The sequence below is a fragment of the Protomyctophum bolini genome (genome assembly GCF_963924005.1).
Source record: "Protomyctophum bolini genome assembly, chromosome: 6".
In the NCBI taxonomy this organism is placed as follows: domain Eukaryota; kingdom Metazoa; phylum Chordata; class Actinopteri; order Myctophiformes; family Myctophidae; genus Protomyctophum; species Protomyctophum bolini.
Window position 1 is genome coordinate 43102223 of NC_137867.1, and position 21967 is coordinate 43124189.

The following is a 21967-nucleotide window of genomic DNA, read 5'->3' on the forward strand; positions in this document are numbered from 1 at the left end:
TTTCAGTTTTTTATTGTTTTGTTTTGTTCAGTTCTTTTGTTTATATGTTTGTTATGTATATTAGTATCACATTAGTATTTTGGAATATATTGTGGATAGGCACTAATAAGCTATAAGCTTCCACCTATGCCTTTTCGATCACCTTAAAATAACTGTTTAATTTGTAATGTCTCTCTGAAAAAGGAAAAAGATCTAAATAAACTATTCATTCATTCAAACAAAAAACATGTTGACTTATAATAATGTAGTTCTCACATTATTGATCACTGAATGAGTCTGAACCATCTTAATAAATAAATGGTACACAGGAAGACAGACCAAATATCACATGATGATGTGATCTATAACCTTCAGTTGTAACTACTGTATAAGCACACACACACACTGAGCACTATACTACTACACTAGGAACCCCCATAACAGAAGATTTGTGTTAAAACAAACATATTTTCTTTCATACTTGCATAAGATCTTTCACACTGCAACGTTGCGGCGTATTGTGAGCTTGTAGATGGGCTATTTTGAATAGCCTAGGAGTATTCAAAAGGGTTTAAGTGGATACAATTGTTCTTCATTCAGCTGGGGACCCCCTGGAAAGACCCCCAAAGACCCCTGGAGGGTCCCCAGACCACACTTTCAGAACCACTGCACAATATTATGATCCAAAACTTCACATGGATGGTGCACTGTTAAGATCAATCTATAATTAATTCACAAAAGAAAGAAAGAAAACAAGTATGGAGATGAGAAGTTTCTGTCTGATTTATTTATTTATTTCAAATTCAGGGCTGCATACTAATGAGCAAAGTAATAATAATAAAAACTGTCATGTTCTGACAATGGAAGCTGTGTCCTTAAATCATGGACATATTGAGAATCATGAAAGCCTATAGGATCACACAGCCAGCTCTCCTCTCCTTGCACTGATAACTGATCTGCACAGTACAAAGCTCTGCACGCTCTTTTCATGTCACTTTCATTGAGTGGAGGGGCCACACAGCTTGAGCTCTACAAAGTGGCTGTCCCCATTGAAGAGACTAAAAGAGGTTGCTGAGGCTGGAGCTGTAGGAGAATGATACAGGGTGGAGTCTGGAAAGAGAGACAAGACAGACAGACAGACAGGTCCAACAGTTAAGCAAACTAATCAATAGATTAGGCTATACAAAATAATAGACAATTGAGCTTATGTACGTTTGTACAAACTCAAAATGTGTTGCAAAGTGTCACATTTGAACTTGTACAGTAGAACAGCTATTTTTTTGCAACACTTACACTGTTGTACCACAAGTTCCACAACTAAACATATACAATAACTTGGGCTAAGTGGTAATTCAGACTGATTTAGTCGATTAACGATTATAAAAACAATCTTATCACATTTATTTATTTTCGTTTTCTATTAATCAAAAATCTGTTATATTATATAATAATGGCTATAAGATAATGCTGATCAAACATTTAGTCAAAGCGCATAAAGGATCTTTATTATGTAGTACTATAACAAGTCTAGACTTAGAACAACAAAATGATGAAGCGTGACCGCATTGGAAACGGGGGAATACATTGGCTTGATGTGTGTGTGTGTGTGTGTGTGTGTGTGTGTCGTATGCAGATGTTTCCAGATGCTTCCATAGAAGGGGCTGCCTGGGGCTTTCCTCTGCAGTGATGCACTGCTCAGTCTCCGCCAGGCCCCTCCAGCAGATGGCGCCCCACCTCCTGGTGTTAATCTCCTGCTGCTTCACTGTCCAGTCTGTACTGTCTGAACTGGGTGAGTGACAATATACTGTGTACATGTTTTTGTTTGTATATTGAAAGTATAAGTACACTTAGATGTGTGGCAAAGTATAGCCAAAGATGAAGCCTTAAGTAAAGAGGGTGTAAGTGATATGTCTTTTGTTAAAAAATACTTATATAGGCGACTGTCTATAGTTGCATGTTGTAAGGTGTTGCGACTGTCTAGTTGCATGTTGTAAGGTGTTGCGACTGTCTAGTTGCATGTTGTAAGGTGTTGCGACTGTCTAGTTGCATCGGACTGGTTGTGTTCCAGTTCTGCTCTTTTTTTTGTTTCAGCACTAATTTAGTTGTCTTTACTGATGACGGTGAAAAGGCATTTTCTGTTTAGCTGGAGAGGCCACTGTGCGCTGTTACTGAACACTCTATAGCAATGATTACATAATATAGCTTTTAAACACTAAGTTATTTCAACAGAAAAAAAGATTCAAAAGAATATAGGTACACTAGCTCCAGTAATTACAACTTTAATATCCATATCTTTCATGAAATTGTCTTTAGAGTCTGTACTAGGCTAATGCTGAAGGTATTGTTTTGGGGGCAAATGGAAGCTTATATAATTAATATCCAACAGAGAGGACTCGTACATCCGATGTGATGCAAATACAAGAACTAGCAGTCACTTGCGGAAGATTACAGACACTACATTTTAATCACATGAACTGTAGCGTTCTTATTGTCAAGAATCAAGGACACTTGTTGTACTGTAGAGGGGGGAAAAGTAGGGGCCCTGTGGGACCCCCGTCCACCAAATAAAAGGTTAAAGTGGTTAAATGGTTAAATGAAGGAAATTTGGCGAGAAGAGTAGGAGAGAAAAAATGAAGTATTGATTGTTTCCAGATGTGTGCAGGAGAAAGCAACCTCGCTCTGTCACCATTTTGCCGTGTGTGTCACTATTGAGGCCAATGCTAATTTCCACACCTCATGCATAATATCACAAAGGCTTTAAAAAAAAAACCCTCAGCTGGCTTCACCGGTCACCTAGCAACGTAAAGCTTCATGTAGCAGTGAAAAAATGATGATGTGTTTGAAGTTGGATGTGACTGAGCTGGATTACGTTTGGGATATTTTTTTAATAGTCATGATGATAGCGTATAAAGGATGTATAGGATTGTTTTATTATTATTTGCAAGGGTATGGAGGAAAATAACTGTTGCTATAGTCTCTTAAATGAAAGCATTAATCATCATTTTAAATGTGAAAATATTACACACATTTCCTTTTTCACTGTTTCCACTCATGGTGTTTCAAATGTCTTAATCTCCTCTAATATGCCTAACTTTGTCCTTCCACGTGCTACGTCCGGCTGGGGAAACTCTCCCCTGTCAGGTGAAAAGAAGCAGCTTGGACTCCTCATGCATAGAAGGAAGCATGAGGTCAGTCCGCTCCCCCAAGGTTGGCAGAGGAAGTGTAGCGCCCAGGATTACATTAGATAATTGACACTGGGTGAAAAAATGGGTTACAAAATTGTGGGATAAAACATAATAAATAAATAAATAAGAAAAGAACAGGTCGATCCCCACCTGTCCTTCCTGTTCTGACATTGCATATGTTGATCTGACCTCATCAAACCCTGTACACTCAAGCAGAGCGCGCAAGTTTTTTGTTTTTGTTGTAGAAAAGTATGACGACTTTCACCAAGTTGAGGTCTTGTGTGTTCGCAGGTTTGGGGTCCGTTTTCTTTAGTCCCCGCACCCTGACAGTGGTGGAGGGAGAGAGCGCGTTCCTCCAGTGTGTATCGGGGGACAGCTCACCTCCGGCACACATCACCTGGCTCAAAGACCGAACACTCGTCATTACCGGCCGGCAGATTCAGGTGAGGTCAGATTTTTGCAGTGAAGCTCAGTCAGTTGATCTAATTGCGACCGCGCAGATTACTATGAAAACCTGCAGGTCTCTTAGCGTGAGGCAGCTTGATCATGTGGTCACACACGGGTTATTATTTAATGTAATGCATTTGTGTGTTGGCTAGTGAGGCGTACTCTAGGGAGACATTTATACTTCATTGCGCAACAGTATTGCGTGCAGAGAACAGCTGATATACAAGTTTAGAGGTCTGCTATCCTCGACCGTGCTCTGCCTACGCGACACGTCCATAAATTATATTCTTTGGGCTGCAGCTGCGCATGCACGAACATGCTCTGCTGCCGTGACCATAGAGCGCTCCCCCGTTCTTATGGTGTGGTTTTGAGTACTGTTTTGAATTGCTATTATTGTTTACGCACAACAGAAACCAAGGATTATATATTTCAAGGGCGAGCGATCACAATAAAAATCCTAATCATTCTTCCTCTACACTGGGAGATAAACAGCATTTGAAAGTTTGATGGTGCAGTTGGAACTTTTCCATTGCGTCTCATGAAAGGTGGGGTTCATGAATCATGTGGTGCCGGCCTGCATGCTGGTGCTTATCATTATGACGTCTGATAAGGCGTCTATCTGTGTGGTAGAGTATTTCAATACAGTATAATTATCTGCTGCTGGTCAACCACACTCTTCCATTGATAAACATCTAATGGTTGATAAGTAGTCCTGCCTGAAGACCATACGTGCCATTTGTATCCTCTTGTCAGACAGAAACTGCTTCTTAGTATATATATATAGCTGAGCAATAGAAATTAGATTTGTAATTTTGGAGACACAAATTTGATTTCTGGATCTGACACATATAGCGTACAAGGTATGTATTGCAGCATCAAGGATTTTACTTCTCCCATGCTGGAAAATGTAATGCAAAACCATGTTACAGTCCTGGGCGCCGGTACAATGGACAGACGCCACGTGTATGTTATGCCCTGATAAGTCAGGCTTGGTTTTGTCTGTTCAGGGTCAGTATGGAGGCGGTGCCCAGAAGAAGACCTCGGGGACTCTCCACCTGTCTAATGTCACACTGGAGGACGAGGGAACGTATGTCTGTGTCACACTCAACCCTTTACTGAACATCAGCCAAGAGAGCCAAGCAGCCACGTTAACTGTCCTGGGTGAGTCAAGCAGCCAGGTTAACTGTCCTGGGTGAGTCAAGCAGCCAGGTTAACTGTCCTGGGTGAGTCAAGCAGCCAGGTTAACTGTCCTGGGTGAGTCAAGCAGCCAGGTTAACTGTCCTGGGTGAGTCAAGCAGCCAGGTTATCTGTCCTGTTGTGAGTCAAGCAGCCAGGTTATCTGTCCTGTTGTGAGTCAAGCAGCCAGGTTAACTGTCCTGGGTGAGTCAAGCAGCCAGGTTAACTGTCCTGGGTGAGTCAAGCAGCCAGGTTAACTGTCCTGGGTGAGTCAAGCAGCCAGGTTATCTGTCCTGGGTGAGTCAAGCAGCCAGGTTAACTGTCCTGGGTGAGTCAAGCAGCCAGGTTAACTGTCCTGGGTGAGTCAAGCAGCCAGGTTAACTGTCCTGGGTGAGTCAAGCAGCCAGGTTAACTGTCCTGTTTTGAGTCAAGCAGCCAGGTTAACTGTCCTGGGTGAGTCAAGCAGCCAGGTTAACTGTCCTGGGTGAGTCAAGCAGCCAGGTTAACTGTCCTGGGTGAGTCAAGCAGCCAGGTTAACTGTCCTGGGTGAGTCAAGCAGCCAGGTTAACTGTCCTGGGTGAGTCAAGCAGCCAGGTTAACTGTCCTGTTGTGAGTCAAGCAGCCAGGTTAACTGTCCTGTTGTGAGTCAAGCAGCCAGGTTAACTGTCCTGGGTGAGTCAAGCAGCCAGGTTAACTGTCCTGGGTGAGTCAAGCAGCCAGGTTAACTGTCCTGGGTGAGTCAAGCAGCCAGGTTAACTGTCCTGGGTGAGTCAACAATGCACAGTGTTTTGTCTCTTATATTGTCCAGCACCAGCAAAGAACTGGATGTGTGCCAGCCACCTGCTTTTTAAACTTGTCTCTTATAATTATGCCCAACTATTCATCTCTGAGCTGTCCCTACCTTAGGGTAAGTGATATCTTTGTCTCCACCAGGCCGAAGGCATGGGGGGAGAGTATGTTTTGCACTCCGTCCGTGTGTGTGTCCTTCCCTGCTATTTTAGAGAAATCGAAGAACGACTGACATAGAAACATAGCTTTTTCAGAAAACTGTCAGGACAAAGAGGATTATTGAGCTTGTTTCCGCGGTTCCTCTCTCAGCAGCCCCTAGCAGGCTGCAGATCACACAGGGGCCAGAGAACGTCACCATGGCTTTGGGTACGGACGCTTCCATGTGCTGCACTGTCCGCGGCTTCCCCGCTCCCGCCGTGCACTGGTTCAAAGATGGCGCTCCGCTGACCAACGGCTCCAGCTCCTTCCGCTTCCAGGACAACGGGCAACTGCTGGTGTTCAGGTCCAGTTTTGGCTAAGAAATATCTCTACTGTCTGGAATGGATACAGACAGTAGAGATCTAACTCCAAAATGTAAAATTTTATCAGAAAAAACAAACAAACATGCAGCTCATTTGAAGTTGTGAGGTTTTTGTCAAGGCGCTTTTTAATACTTTTCTTTTTCATTCATCGATATTTTTTTAAGCAACACACAGACATAAAGGGTGTTTAATAGCACTGATTTATGAAAAAATAAATAAAACACAGACTGCTAAATGGGTGGTTTTAGCTGGTTTGGCAGATAGTTTGAGGATCCAATGCAGTTAGGAGGTTTTCACCGAAGCACTTCTTAATACTTTTGGTTCAATACATTTTTAACCAACTCACAGACGTAAGGGTGTTCAATAGCATTGATTTATGAAGAAAAAACCCCCCCTCAAAAACGGATTTAGGTGGTTTCATCCGGACAGCAACGATATGATATTCGTAAATAAGAGGTCAGCCTCGTGAGCTAAATTTCACCCTCGCACTCTTGAGGTAACTGTTTTTGGCCATTATTGCAGTCAGGCACGAATAAGAGTGTGTTCTCTAACTTTGGCTTTGTTCCCCAGGAATGTGTCTGAGAAGGACGAAGGCTCCTACCACTGTGTGGCATCCAATCAGAGAGAGACGCTCCACTCCAAGACTGCATTCCTACTCTCTGCCGGTAAACTGTCTTTCAGTGGTGGAAAAAGTACCATTTTGGGCGGGAACCCCTTTTGGTGTTAGCATTATGTTATGCTTTAGCTATTGAAAAATAGCAGATCTACAAGCTCGTAGCACGCTACGAGCTTGTAGATCTGCTATTTTTGAAAAATCAACACATCCAGCGCCGCTGCCTGGTCGTCACGCTGCTGGCATGTCCAGCACGTCGTAAATATGCGGTGCTCGCATTGCAAACAATTCAAAACGAAAACATACACTGCTGCGCTCAGGGGCAAAAAGCAGTTTACAAGACTAAGACTCAGGGCTGTATTTTGCGTGTCTTAAGTACCAGGTCTTATTCCCTAACTTGAGTAAACTAAAGACCTGGAGGCGTGATCAATGCCATTTGGCCAAAGAGCATTGACCACGCCTCCAGGTCTTTAGTTTACTCAAGTTAGGGAATAAGACCTGGTACTTAAGACACGCAAAATACAGCCCTAAGAGTCTATAAGCCTAACTAGATATGTGGTGATGTATGTATGTGATCTATAGAGATTATGCTGCCCCATTTGATTTTGAGATACCTTCTGTGCATGTGGAAACTTTGGCCTAAGGGTGGCGCTAGAGGAATGGCTGACTGAAATCGCCTTTTCCGCCTAAAGAATGCCATATAATCATCATATTTGAAATGTTCATAAGAAGCTCTGGCGTCCTTGTTTTCCTGTGTCCCATGCCATTGGAGTGTTTCGCATATCTGTGGCGAATAAAAAACGATGTGGTTTTACTGCGCAATTTTCCTGTGCAGAGGTCAACTTTCTCACTCCGATGCAACATGCTGGACTCTCTTCTCCCTCCCTCCAGCGATGGGTTGGAGTTTGGCCCAGCAGCCCTCCAACCTGACAGTGAGGAGTGGAGAAAACGCTACCCTGGTCTGCAGGCCTCCTCTCAGCAGGCCCACAGCTCGGCTCTCCTGGTTCAGAAACGGACGGCTGCTCACCCCCAAAGATCACCTTACCGTCCAGCCCAGTGGAGACCTCCTCTTCTACAGGTGCGTTTGTGGATGTGTACACTATGGGTGATTGTAAATGGTATGCACAAACCTGTCATTTGTTTTTGTTTTACATTTTTATCCCAAGATTTTGCAACCAATTCTTTCGCCCAGTGTTATTGCATCCTTTACTGTTCTTAGTAGTAGGTATTGTGAGGATACCTACCCTAGAGGGCACGGGGAGAACATGCAAACTCCACACAGAAAGGCCCTTTTGCCAACCCCACCCAACCTGTCATGACATGAAAACAGATTTTAACTAATTTAACTTGACTAATAATAATAATAGTATCATGACACATGCCGAAACAGATGTTGTTGGAGTCTCCGAAACGGTTTGTAGCACAGGGCACCACAAACCGAAAACTACAACATGACATCACGCCGTGGTGGTAAGCGGCTCACCCAAACACATGTCTCTTATTTTGATTAAACACCGTTTCGGTGGTCACCTTATCACCTACAAATGGAGTATGAATTGAATAGGCCTTTGATCCGCCCCTGTGTATCGGTCGGGCTCTATAAAATGTCAAAACAATGCACTATTCAATCATGACAGCTGGGCTAGTTCGTATCCTGGCTACAACCAGCCAGGCATGTGTGTAGGTTGCTAACGTATGAGTCTTATTTGTGATGTTGATCTTGTTGTTATGGTGGCCAGAGAGGTGAAGTGGAAATTGACTCATTCTCTCTGAGAAAACGGCATTTCTCTGTCGGCACAATAAACATGGTTTTCAGACCTTTTTGTGTCGAGGGCCCCCAAAACGATACGTAGTGTATTAGGCCGTGGACCCCCATTTGGAAAGCTTTTGTGCCAGGGACCCGGACCCTAGCTGCCATTAGAGAAGATGTTTATGGCTGGATTAGATTTAGTACATAAACACAGTTTCATAACTCAATACTGTAGGTGGGTTAGAGTGGAGAGAGCGAAACCCTAATAGTATTTTTTTTCTTTTTAATATAAATATTTTGCAACCCATTTTTTCACCCAGTGTCAATTATCTAATGTAATCCTGGGTGCTACACTTCCTCTGCCAACCTGGGACCATGCTTCCTTCTATGCATGAGGAGTCCAAGCTGCTTCTTTTCACCTGACAGGGGAGAGTTTCCCCGGACAGATGTAGCGCGTGGAAGGAACACGTTATTCTGACCAGTTCCTTCCCCCTCCATCAGGCGCCATCCGGATGGCCAGGGGGAGGTAGTTTAGAGACCAGGATTACTGCATTTTCTTGTGAGGGTATACCTACCCTAGGGGACACGGGGAGAACATGCAAACTCCACAGAGAAAGGCCCTTTCGTCAACCCCGCCTCGGGTATGAGCACTGATGACGCGGAGGAGAGAACACGCCCCCAGCACCCACAGCGTCCCCAGCGGGAATCAAACCCAGGACCTTCTAGCTGTGAGGCGACAGCACTACCGACTGTGCCACCGTGCACCCTAATAGTCATTCTTATACACTACGTACTACACTGTATGAGTTTGGGGGACATGAAAATGATTGTGAACCACCGCTGTACATAACAGGGCATGCCAACTTGTGTCTCCCTCTCTCCAGTGTGCAGGAGTCTGACAGTGGAAGCTACTTCTGCAGAGCCTCCAACGGTCACCTCAAGAGATCTGTCACCTCCAGCAAAGCCTTCCTAACTGTGCTGCAGGGTATGGCATTACAAAGCACACTTTACTGAATCCACCACAGCACCTGTGACCCGTGTTCGTTCATTTTGTCGACTTTGTTTTCCCACTGACGAAAACTAAATAAAAACTAATCCATGATGAGTAAAACAGTAAGACAAAATATATTGACAATTTTGTCAACAAATGAAAAAAACTAGACTATGTTAGGGAGGGACTAGTAAAGAAGAGAGCCAGTAGAAATGAGCATCGCGCCTGTCACAGACATGCGCAGAAGAACAGGAAACCTCAGTGCAGTCGCTGCCGGACGTTAATTGGGCCGCCTCAGCATCACGCTCTCATTCTGATGATTCACTGAGCCAATCACACACTCGCTCCAGGAAGATTTGCACTCCTCCTCCCGCTTATTTGCTTGCTGCTGCTGATTCTGCTGCGCTGCTGTATGCTAAACTTTGCGACTCAGTCTATAGTCCAATGTGTTATATCCCCCATCTTCTCATGTCTCCCTTCTAGCACCCCCGGTCGTTAAGCTGTGGCCCCAGGTGGCGACGGTGCCAATGGGTGCCCCGGTTCTGCTGGAGTGCCAGGTGTGGGGACGCCACCCTCTCTCCATCAGGTGGTTTAAGCAGGGTTCAAAGAAGACGGGGGGCAGAATTGCTGTGGGGTATGTTCATCTAAAATGCACCAATGATCTCAAAACCAATTCATCTATCTGAATTTCCCTCTATATATCAGCGGTTATCACTTCGGTTATCAGCTACTGGAGTAGTGTGTGGTGATGTTAACCTGCAAAAAACACACTGCCCTCTAGCAATGTTTTGGTAGACGGGGACGTTTTGGGGCTTCCAAAACAAACGGTTAAAACACTAACACCGACGACAGCCAGTATAGCGAGACATTCTTTTTTTCTTATCTAAACATAGGAAGTAACATACATGGCATTTAATTTTTAACAGCATGTGAGTTACACTTTGAATGCACGGATTTGAGTCGAAACTAGGATGCGTTTGTGCTGTGTGTGCTGCAGGAAACTGATTGTTATCTCTCTTGATTTGGAACTGAACCACAGGAAGTGCTGTTATAACAAGTTGATATCATGCCCACCTGCTGTTAGTGTGTGACCGCCAGCAGCAACTCTCTCACGCAGGGTGAGAAACGCAACACTCTATATCCCGTCCGCGAGGAGCTACGACGAAGGAACTTATATTTGTGAGGCCTCCAACGCGGCTGGCGAAAACCACAGCGCAGCTACGCTTACTGTCGCTGGTAACGTTTCATGTGAAAAGTGTGCAATGTGCAAAGCCATAACTCACTCTTGATCTCATTCTCATAATTCCATCACGCTAAAATATTTATATAGGTTGTGTAGTAGTAGTAGGTTAGAAATAATCCCCTGGCTGGCCTGGGCCGTGGCTCAGCGGTCCAGGCACCTTGGCCCGTAGTCCGAGTCTGGCAGTGTGCCGCGGGTTCGACTCCCGATCCCGACGGCCTTTACTGCATGTCACTCCCCCATTTCCTGTCAGCCTACTGTCTGTCCCGCTATAAAAAGAATAAAAAATAAAGGCGAAAGCCGCAAAATAAATCATTAAAAAAAAAGAAATAATCCCCTGGCTTTGCTGCATGTCTCTCTCTGTCACTTACAAACGACTCTGCATGTGCGTGCTATGGGATTTACGTCCCATAGCCTGGAGGGATGTGAGTACTTACTACTGTAAGTAAATGTAGTTACTTTCCAGTTTCCACCACTGGCTCATCTATCTATGCACCTGTTCCCTTCCTGTGCCAGTGAGCCCCATCATACTGTCCCATGCGTGGCAGGTGAGCGTCAGGATAGGGGCCTCGGTCATGCTGCCGTGCAGGGCAGTGGGTGTTCCCCCCATCGCATACACCTGGACCAGAGACAGAGGGGAGACACACACCGTCGTCCTTCCCAGCGAGGACAGACACATTGCCGGTGAGAACTCGTTCAGAACACAGAGTCCTCAGAGCCACAGATGAGATGAACCCGTCGCAGCCTTTCAAGACGACGCCAGGCCCAGGAAATGATTCCCAATGCATTTTTTCCCATAGACAATTCACTAAGTATTTATTTAAAGACCTTTTAAGCGTCGTACGAAGCCAACTCGAGTTGTGACAAATCATGACAACAAACACAATATTTTGTACCAAACAAATAATTACAAAGAAGAAAAACAACCAAAAAAACGTGTTGTAACCTGCCGTTTTTCTTCTTCTTTATCATTATAATTAATTCGTTTATTGTCATTATTTGTCACAACTCGAGTTGGCTTTGTCCACGGCATGAACGTCTCTAAATAAATACTTTTTGAAAAGTCTATGGGGGAAATTAATGGAGAATTATTTTCCGGGTCTCTCGAGGGGGGGCGGGACTGCGACACTCTATTGAGACCTAATACCAGATGTTACGGTGTGTTCTAAATCATGCGGGTTTTCTGAAGAATCTATATGTTATGTTGCTATGCCACTGGTTCTCCAAACTATTTCATATCAAGGACCCCAAAGATTACATGTAATTGGCCGCCGATCCCCATCTGAAAATATGTTGTTCCAAGGAACCCCCCAGAAGTAAAGATATAAGTTAAAAACGTTCGCTGCACACATCTTTTCAAAAATAGCAGATCTACAAGCTCGTAGAGCGGCACACTAAGTGCTGTGATATGAGCTTGTAGATCTTCTATTTTTCAACAGCTAAAGTTTAATGGTTAAAGTAAAGTGGTTAAAAGCTAAGGCTCCACGGGTCACCGTCTATATACTGTCTATAAAATAATCTGCTATTCTTATGTGGAATCTAGGGGGAATCTAGGGTTCAAGAGGTTAAAAATAACTTTAAAAAATGAAAAGAAGGTGAAAGAAGCACTGGTTTCTTTATTTAGTAACGAACGCTCCACTCAACCGGCCGGTGACAATCGTAACATTACGTTACATAACATTGGGTGTCTCTAAAGATTTCTGTTACCCGTTTCCTGTGACCTGAGTAACCAATACATACAGCAGCGTGTGTGGCAGCCAATCAGGACTAGGTCCTCAGTATGACTAGGTCTTCTACATTTCAATGAGCTTTCACTAGTCACCTGACAAAAGTCATGTACCGTATGACGGTCTCATGAAAATAACGTGGGTCCTGAGTCTGACTCCTGAGCAACGAATCGGCAACCCGCTGGGTTTGAGCGTATTGCTGCGTTCAGACAGGCTGATGCAAAGACACAGTCTTTACTACCTTTCATTGTCAATGGAAGCCAGCAACATGACGCTACGAAGCAAATCTGACGCTGTAGCTTCTGCAAAAGATACAAAGATGCAAAGCTACAAATTGATGTTGAGCTGGGTTCCAGATGCAGATGCCAGATGCAGATACAGTCTTTGCATCTTTGAATCTTTTGCATTTGCTCTGTGTGAACGTACCATAATGCTATTCTAGAATTGTAGAATTCTACCGACGTCTGTAAAAAGGACGTTTATTTGTGAGGTGGATTAATCTGGTTCTCATTATTTGGGCTGCGCTGGTGATGTAATCTGTTGCGAACTGCGCCCCCTGCCCCGGCAAAACTGAATGAAGTGTTGGACTGAACTGCACAAAGAAATGCACTTTGGATGCACAACAGCACTTTAAAACGTTGCTGGTAACGTTTTGTTTTTAAGGATAGCACCATGCCACTTTATTTATTTATAGGTTGTGCGTGGTGTTGCTAACCCTTAACTTTTCCATAATTATGAATTGCACGTCATCATACATACTGTGGCTCTTTTTAAATGTTTGTCTATGTTTTGTTTTAGTTTTTAGCTTGTGTTTTTTAAATAGGCTCTATGTTTTATGTTGCACTGCCAATAACTGAGGGGAAACGATATTTCATGTTCTTTTGTATGCAAGTACATAGGAAAATGACAAATTCTGATTCTGATTTGATTCTGCTTGTCTTCTCCCACTCTCTCTGTCTTCACACAGATGACGGTGCTCTTCACTTCTCCAGTGCACAGCTGTCTGATGCAGGGAGGTATTACTGCACTGCTGAGAACCCAGCAGGACGACAGCAGAGGCCAACTGTCCTCACCGTCACTGGTACACACACACACACACACACACACTCCCTGTGTAGACCGTATTAGTATGCAAATGAAATAGTTGCTGCTGTACTTCGGAGAATTCTGGAGCGCACAAAGTTATCATACCGGCACCACAGGCGCCATTAGCTAATAGCTACTACAGTATGTTTCACCTCTTTCAATTGAAACGGGCCCTTCTTTCCAGAGGGCCCCTGACTTAAGGCCTATATTCATATTCCAGTTTTAGGTTATAAAGTGACCACCTGTGGTGGTTAGTAAAAACAGAGATGTGTTTGGGAGAGCGGTGAGTCACAAACCACCACGGCGTGACGTCATGTTGTAGTTTTCGGTGGTCACCTTATCACCTAAAAAATAAAGTATATGATTAGGCCTTTACTAGCGAGAATGTACTTACAATCATCAGATTCAGTCTTCTGTTCTTCTGTACACTATACACAATTTTACACACACACACACACACACACACACACAAATGCAATTAGCTTGCATCGGCACATTCAAATGGCAGTTGAGTCTGTTTGTTTTTTCCTGCTCATGGTTACCTCCTTTATCTTAAGCTGAAGAAGATCCAACTGATACAGCCAAGCAGACAAGACTGAATTTGCCTGCAGTGAGTAAAAACACTGTTGTGCAACTCCTGTATACAGTAGCTTGCGTGGTGGCGTCAGCTTGCCATTGTCGTCAGTTGCACCGCATATGCTGTGGGGGGGAAATGATGTCACACGTCAGGTAATGGTGGCCCAGTTTTTGTTTTGTGACTCATTTTGTGGCTTGTTCCCGCTTGTTCCCACCTCAGTGTGTCACTTTTATTGACAGTTACCGTCATGTCTGCTCTGTTCCTCCTCTGAATGGGAAAGCTGCCATTGTATCTATTTCTCCAGACAGATTCATCAGAGGCCAGTGCCTCTGGGGTTGGGGAGCGTGTGGAGCCAACCCATTACCCGCATGTGGAGACCACACCTACATATTCTGACCAGTCAAGTAAGTACGTTGAAAGTCAAAGTCACGATGGAATGATAAATGCCGACAATAACGGTGATCTCGCCATTTATCTTTTTTACACTGCACCCATGCAACCTTGGAACATGTAATGTTGAAATTGAAAATCGTCCCTTTTAATAGTTCCCCCCCCCCCCCCCCCCCTCCATATTTATGACTCTTCTATTTCCATATTTCCAGGATTTACATCACATAGAGGTCCTACTGCCAACAAGCCTCTAATACCATCCAGGCTTCTGAAGGACCAAGCCATGTCTAGACTGCACGGCCCACCTGACCTTCAATCACAGTTACCACTAGATCAGACCACAACCATTCCAACCGAACCCATAGTCACACAGATGCAGCCTCCATTGTTGCAGCCTCTTATTATGCCATATCTGGAGGTCCAGTCAACGGACCGACACAGTCAACAGTTGACTAATGCTCCCTATTCACATGCTCAGCCCTTAATGGCATACAGTCAATCTTTACCGATCAGCAGCCAGCTGTCTGTCATACCCACTCAGTATCTACTCTCCCAGAGTACATTCCAGACAGCACAGACATCATTAGGTACGCAAATCCAACATGAAATCAATGAGCCATCGACACAGGCTACAACACATGATGACACCCAGACCAGTGGAGTCCCTTTTCAGCGTCTGATATCAGAACCACCCACTGTGTCTTCATTAAATAAGGTCCTGGTCCAAACAACACCAATTTCTCAGTTGTCCACCTCTGGGTCTTCTGAGCAATCGTTCAGCGATTTGCAGAACGCTGCAACCAAGCCGAACCCGTATCGTGTAGGTCCACGCATCTCATCTCTCGAGTCCCCTCAAGCACAGCTCGTATTCACAGTGACCCAGTCTTCATCCGCCCGCTCACCGAGTGATCCGCTGCGACCCTTTAGCCCAAGTCTTCCCCTAGCCAAACTTCTGCCACCCTCAACTCAGTCACCCCATGTGCAAACTCGGCCTGCTCGTGTCAAAGGTCAACCTTCACAGACCCCGTATCGGCAGCCATCTGCGACCCAACCTCCGCTCACGTTTACCACATCTGCGCTTCCTCCAACCCGGTCGTCTCCGACGCAATATCATCGCACGGAACCCAAGCCCCCGTTACAGACGGTACCCTGGACGCTCCAGAACCAGCCTGGAACTCCTCTGGTTCTGCAGTCGCCCCGCTCAACCGCTCGTCCTCCCGATTCGACCTCCGGCGCTTCTACCTCCAGCGATGGAAAAAGTACTCAACATTTGTTACTTAAGTAAAAGTATCAATACTACTCCGTTACAAGTAAAAGTATATGGTAATCAAAATTGACTTGAGTAAAAGTACTAGAGTATTGGTGTCAAAATGTACTTAAAGTTCCAAAAGTAGAAACTACTCATTATGCAGAATGTCCCATTTCACAAGTTCAAAATGTAAAAAAAAATCGTTTGAAAATAGCAGATCTTGGCATCGTGGCACATTGTGAGCATTGTGGTTAATGTATGTTTTGTAATAATAATCAAAATATACAAAGTAACTAGTAACTAAGTTTTCAAATAATTGTAGTGGAGTAAAAGTACAATATTTGCCCCTGAGATATAGTGGAGTAGAAGTAAAAGTAACCTCAACATTGTACTTAATTACAGCACTTACTAGAGTAAATGTACTTGGTTTCTTTCCACCACTGTCTACCTCAGACGTGGAGGTTCCCGCCACCCATCGGGCGACCGCAGCGGGTCAGACCCAGCCGAATGTCAGCCAGCGAGCCCCCCCCTCGCAGCAGCACCAATCAGCCAATGACACGGAGCCCACAGAGTGGCTGAAGAGGAACACCTCCCAGTCCCCCATGACCAGCAATGACCCCAAGTACGTTGAATAAAACAGTCCCCCATGACCAGCAATGACCCCAAGTACGTTGAATAAAACAGTCCCCCATGACCAGCAATGACCCCAAGTACGTTGAATAAAACGGTCCCCCATGACCAGCAATGACCCCAAGTACGTTGAATAAAACAGTCCCCCATGACCAGCAATGACCCCAAGTACGTTGAATAAAACAGTCCCCCATGACCAGCAATGACCCCAAGTACGTTGAATAAAACAGTCCCCCATGACCAGCAATGACCCCAAGTACGTTGAATAAAACAGTCCCCCATGACCAGCAATGACCCCAAGTACGTTGAATAAAACAGTCCCCCATGACCAGCAATGACCCCCAAGTAAGCTGAATAAAACAGTGGACTAATTATTGAGAGGATCTTTGCAACATGCCATTGTGTCAGTAGAAAAAAGGCCCCATTAACTTTTACTAGTTGGCATCTCAAACAACTCACTAGTTTAGTAAGAATAGAACCTGTTCACTGAGCTATGGTTTGGATACAATATCGAAATACCAGACTAAATATCTGAAACTGTATTTTGTGTGTTACATTGATGGCATTGAGAAAATGTCCGTAGTTGGGTGAATATGAAATCTATCTTCCATGTCATCACCTATGCAAGGCCAGCTTAAACTGTGAAATACAAATTATTTTACCTATATATTGTATGGTTCTGGCCTTTTTGAATCTCTCTCCGAATACATTCCTCCTGATAAATAAAATAAAACTAATATTGTGCCACATTAGTATTATCTGTGTGAGTGCGTGCGTGCGTGGCGGAAAGTCGGTCCAGTCGTTTCCCACCCTGGACATTTCCTACTTTTTAGCGCAGTCGTGATATTGTTGTCAAATTGAAAAGCATGATGGTGTTCATCATCCCATCATGTGCCACGCAGAGTCAGAGGGCGGTCTCCGTCGTGGCTGCCGGTTCTGGAGAAACACGACATCCCCATCGTGGTGGGAGTGGGCGTGTCCCTGGCCTTCATCCTCATCACCATGGCCTTCTATTCGTTGGTCCAGAAGAACGAGTCTGCACCCACGAGCCGAGCAGGTCCGTCAATCACTCACTCACTCCCCACTGAGTCATAGTCGTCTATTAGCCCATTCAGGTCAGGCCTGAATGGGCCGGAATTTAAAAAATATGTTTTCTAAATCTAAAACTTTCTGAAAGATTTGAGGCACATTTTAACGATAAAAAAAAAAATAGCAGACCGTTGATTAGCAGTTTTTAAACGTCTATATATAGACTTGTCTAGATGTGGAAACAATTCGATTCCCGCTGGGGACACTGTGGGCACTGGCGGCGTGTTCCCTCCTCCGCGTCATCAGTGCCCATACCCGAGGCGGGGGTTGGCGATAGGGCCTTTCTGTGTGGAGTTTGCATGTTCTCCCCGTGTCCCCTAGGGTAGATACCCTCACAAAAACATGCCGTAATCCTGGTCTCTAAAACTACCTCCCCCTGGCCAGCCGGGGCGCCTGATGGAGGGGAAAGGAACTGGTCGGAATAACGTGTCCCTTCCACGCGCTACGTCCGGCCGGGGAAATTCCCCTCTGTCAGGTGAAAAGAAGCAGCTTGGACTCCTCATGCATAGAAGGAGGCATGAGGTCAGTCCCCCCAGGTTGGCAGAGGAAGTGTAGCGCCCAGGATTACATTAGATAATTGGCACTGGGTGAAAAGAAAACTGGGTTACAAAATCGTGGGATAAAAAAAAAAATAATAATAATAGATGTGGAAACAACAATGTTTCAACGTCTAATCTAAGCCTAGACCGCTAAAAACTTAAATTTTTAGACGTATATTAGATTAAAAATTAGATTAAAAAATGCTCAGTGGGTCACTCACTCACTCACCACCATGATTCTAACCCTGCACACCTGACACACCCAACCAAGAATAGCACCGTTCTAAAAGCAAGTGGTAGAAATAGTAACCAATTATTTTACTTAAGTAAACATATCAATAATGCAATGTAGAACTATACTCTGTTCCAAGTAAAAGTCTGGAATTCAAGATGTGCTAAAGCTAAAGTAAAAAGCACAAACTTATTGTCATCAAAATGTGCCAAAAGTAGAAAGTACTCACTATGCAGAATGTCCCATTTCAAGTTTACAAATGTATACAAATCTTTGTGAAAATAGCAGATCTACAAGATCACAATGTGTCATGTTGCGACGCATTGTGAACTTGTAGATTGCCTATTTTCAAATAGCCGGAATATTGGCTTGGAAGTGTTTAATGTATGTATTATTGTATAATAATAATCAAAACTACAAAGTAACTAGTAACTAAATAATTGTAGTTGAGTAAAATTACAATCTTTGCCTCTGAGATGTAGTGGAGTAGAAGTAAAAGTATTGGAAATTGGAAATGCTCAAGTAAAGTACAAACACCTCAAAATGTTACTTAAGTACAGTACTTAAGTAAACGTACTAGTTACTTTCCACCACTGTCTAAACGAAATCTTGCATGGATCAGAAACAACATTTATTCATTTAGGTGATCAATTCACAGCACAGAGGAACTGTGGGCTCCCCGTGCGGCACGCAGAGCGCCTCGCCATTACTAGAACGTATGACAACAGGTGAGTATTTAAAGCGTTTGATGTTCTACGGGCTACGCCAGGATTTGAACCAAACTTCTACCACTCAAGACTCGAATATAGGAGATTATGTAGCCTGTGATCAACTATTTTTTTGTTTTGCTGATCCGTTCGGTCTAGAGCAAATATAACGCACAGCAGAACCCAAGAGTGCCGTGCACCTCCAAAATGTAATATTTGTTTAGTTTGGTATAATCGTTTTGTTTCTTTCATTTGGTGTATTCTCAAGAACGGATTTCCGATGTTGACTCTGTGGCCCAGAGGCAGATTCAAGGAACAGTAGACGGCAGAGAGGGTCACAGGATGTTGACTCTGTGGCCCAGAGGCAGATCTATGTTGAGTCTGTGGCCCAGAGGCAGATCTATGTTGACACTGTGGCCCAGAGGCAGATCTATGTTGACTCTGTGGCCCAGAGGCAGATCTATGTTGACACTGTGGCCCAGAGGCAGATCTATGTTGACTCTGTGGCCCAGAGGCAGATCTATGTTGACACTGTGGCCCAGAGGCAGATCTATGTTTAGTCTGTGGCCCAGAGGCAGATCTATGTTGACTCTGTGGCCCAGAGGCAGATCTATGTTGACTCTGTGGCCCAGAGGCAGATCTATGTTGACTCTGTGGCCCAGAGGCAGATCTATGTTGACTCTGTGGCCCAGAGGCAGATCTATGTTGACACTGTGGCCCAGAGGCAGATCTATGTTGACTCTGTGGCCCAGAGGCAGATCTATGTTGACTCTGTGGCCCAGAGGCAGATCTATGTTGACTCTGTGGCCCAGAGGCAGATCTATGTTTACTCTGTGGCCCAGAGGCAGATCTATGTTGACTCTGTGGCCCAGAGGCAGATCTATGTTTACTCTGTGGCCCAGAGGCAGATCTATGTTGACTCTGTGGCCCAGAGGCAGATCTATGTTGACTCTGTGGCCCAGAGGCAGATTCAAGGAAACAAACAGAAGAGAACGCTATTTTTTCTTTGACGATGGGTTCCAAGATTGATTTTGGTATAATAATCGTTTGCTATCCATCTTTTGTTCTAACTCGCGACTAGTGAGACTAAAGTTGTTCATTCGCATTATGTGGGCAACAAAAACAATGCGACGTCAGCCGCACCAAAATCGCCAAGTGTTTGGTCTTACCCCCAGGGCCTTTTAGTGTTTGGTCTTACCCCCAGGGCCTTTGAGTGTTTGGTCTTACCACCAGGGCCTTTGAGTGTTTGGTCTTACCCCCAGGGCCTTTGAGTGTTTGGTCTTACCCCCAGGGCCTTTGAGTGTTTGGTCTTACCTCCAGGGCCTTTGAGTGTTTGGTCTTACCCCCAGGGCCTTTGAGTGTTTGGTCTTACCCCCAGGGCCTTTGAGTGTTTGGTCTTACCCCCAGGGCCTTTGAGTGTTTGGTCTTACCCCCAGGGCCTTTGAGTGTTTGGTCTTACCCCCAGGGCCTTTGAGTGTTTGGTCTTACCCCCAGGGCCTTTGAGGACGATGAGTGCATGGCGGTGATTGAGCAGAGCCCCAACACCTCTGACACGCGGGCCAGGCCGCCCGATCTCAGCCTGGTCACGGTGCAGAGCCCCAACGCGTCGGACACGCAGGCCAGGCCGCCCGCTCTCAGCCTGGTCACCGTGCAGATGGAGCCTGCTGTGGAGGACCTCTTGGAGGAAGATCTCCTCCAGCCGGCTCTGGACGACCAGCTTGTCGCAGTGGAGACCTATCCTGACCCTCTCCTTGACACACAGGTCATAATCAGATCACATACGTACATACATGCATACATACATCATTTTTCTGTTGCTCCTCACCTTGTTATTATTATACAAAAGCATTATTAACTGTTGTACTGTTCCGCATGTTTCTACAACGTACTGTCCATGCCTAACAGAAACAAACCTTTCAGTATTACCCGTATTGCTTCCAAGATCATCGGACTTCCCACACCCACACTTTCTAAGCCAAAGGCCATCACACGGCTAGCACTTTCTATGTAGCATGACACTGATTATCCGCTGTATTGCTTTTTCAACCACATGCCATCAGGACAAAGATACAGAACCTTGCCATGGAAAAAGGTGAGTTTTTGTCAGATTTTTGTCCCCTCGGCCATCGCGGCATTAAACAAACTGCCCCGCCGATAGGATGGTTCTGTATACAGTGGGGACCACATGTTTTTGTATTGTCTTGATGTTATGTTTGAAAATAGCGAGGCCTTCTTATATCGATATAAAACGAGTTAGAACGATTAGAAGGAGTATACTCGTCCAAAGCATCAATATATCAATAATATCCTCTTTAACCGTTCCAGATGGACCCCACTCCTCCGGAGGGGGAGGTCGGCTGCAGCCCGTCCCAGCCCAGCAGCATCCAGCTCCAGTGCGTCGAGGACTGGGCCGCCAACGCTAACCGAGGGGACCAAGCCAGTCCGAGCCAGGAGGAGGCCCTGCCACCACCTCCTCCGTCATCGTCCCATTCCCTGCCCTCCTCTGGGGGGTGCCCTTCCTCCCCCTCCCCCCCGCCGCCGCGGCCGTGGCCGGAGGGCCTGCGGTCCTCGCTGACCCTGCGGACCGGCACCGAGTCCCGCGGCGCGGCGCCCATTCACCACAGCCTCAGCGTCTCGCGTGGCAGCCCGCCCCTCCTCCTCTCCCACCACGTCTCCGTGGGGCTCACCACCGTGGCGGTGGACGTCCACTTTTACCCGGCCGCGGGCGCAGTGGGCGTGTCGAGCAGCACGCATATTAACTCCGTCTCGAGCGCCACTTCGATGACGACGGGGCCCCCGTTCACCTCCTCGCGGGCCGACAGTCAGGAGAATGAGCAGTCCACTCCCAGAATGCATCATGATAAGTAGGCGGTGTGGCGCGGTGGGGGCAGTGGGCACCCAGTGGTGAAAAGTACTGCAAGTATACATTTTTACTGTAGAATTCTGAGGGATTCTTTTCAATTACTTCTACTCCATTACATCTGCAGAGGCAGATATTGTACTTTTTACTCCACTGCAATTATTTGAAAACTTTGGTTTAGTTACTTTGT

At 45.3% G+C, this 21967-nt stretch overlaps 1 protein-coding gene across 1 annotated transcript; it reads left to right on the forward strand.

Annotated features, from left to right (window-relative positions):
* Positions 1–1665: 1665 nt before the first annotated feature.
* Positions 1666–21846, forward strand: LOC308317029 (uncharacterized protein; the record flags this gene model as incomplete). Its single annotated transcript, XM_080765820.1, has 18 exons — positions 1666–1768; positions 3456–3607; positions 4619–4772; positions 5886–6078; positions 6668–6762; positions 7602–7788; positions 9345–9445; positions 9935–10085; positions 10608–10687; positions 11208–11375; positions 13386–13499; positions 14062–14114; positions 15028–15730; positions 16174–16342; positions 17253–17407; positions 18854–18938; positions 20412–20679; positions 21243–21846. The coding sequence occupies 18 exons, from the start codon at positions 1666–1668 to the stop codon at positions 21783–21785; spliced, it is 3474 nt and encodes a 1157-aa protein (XP_080621946.1). The 3' UTR covers positions 21786–21846.
* Between the last annotated feature and the right edge of the window lie 121 nt (positions 21847–21967).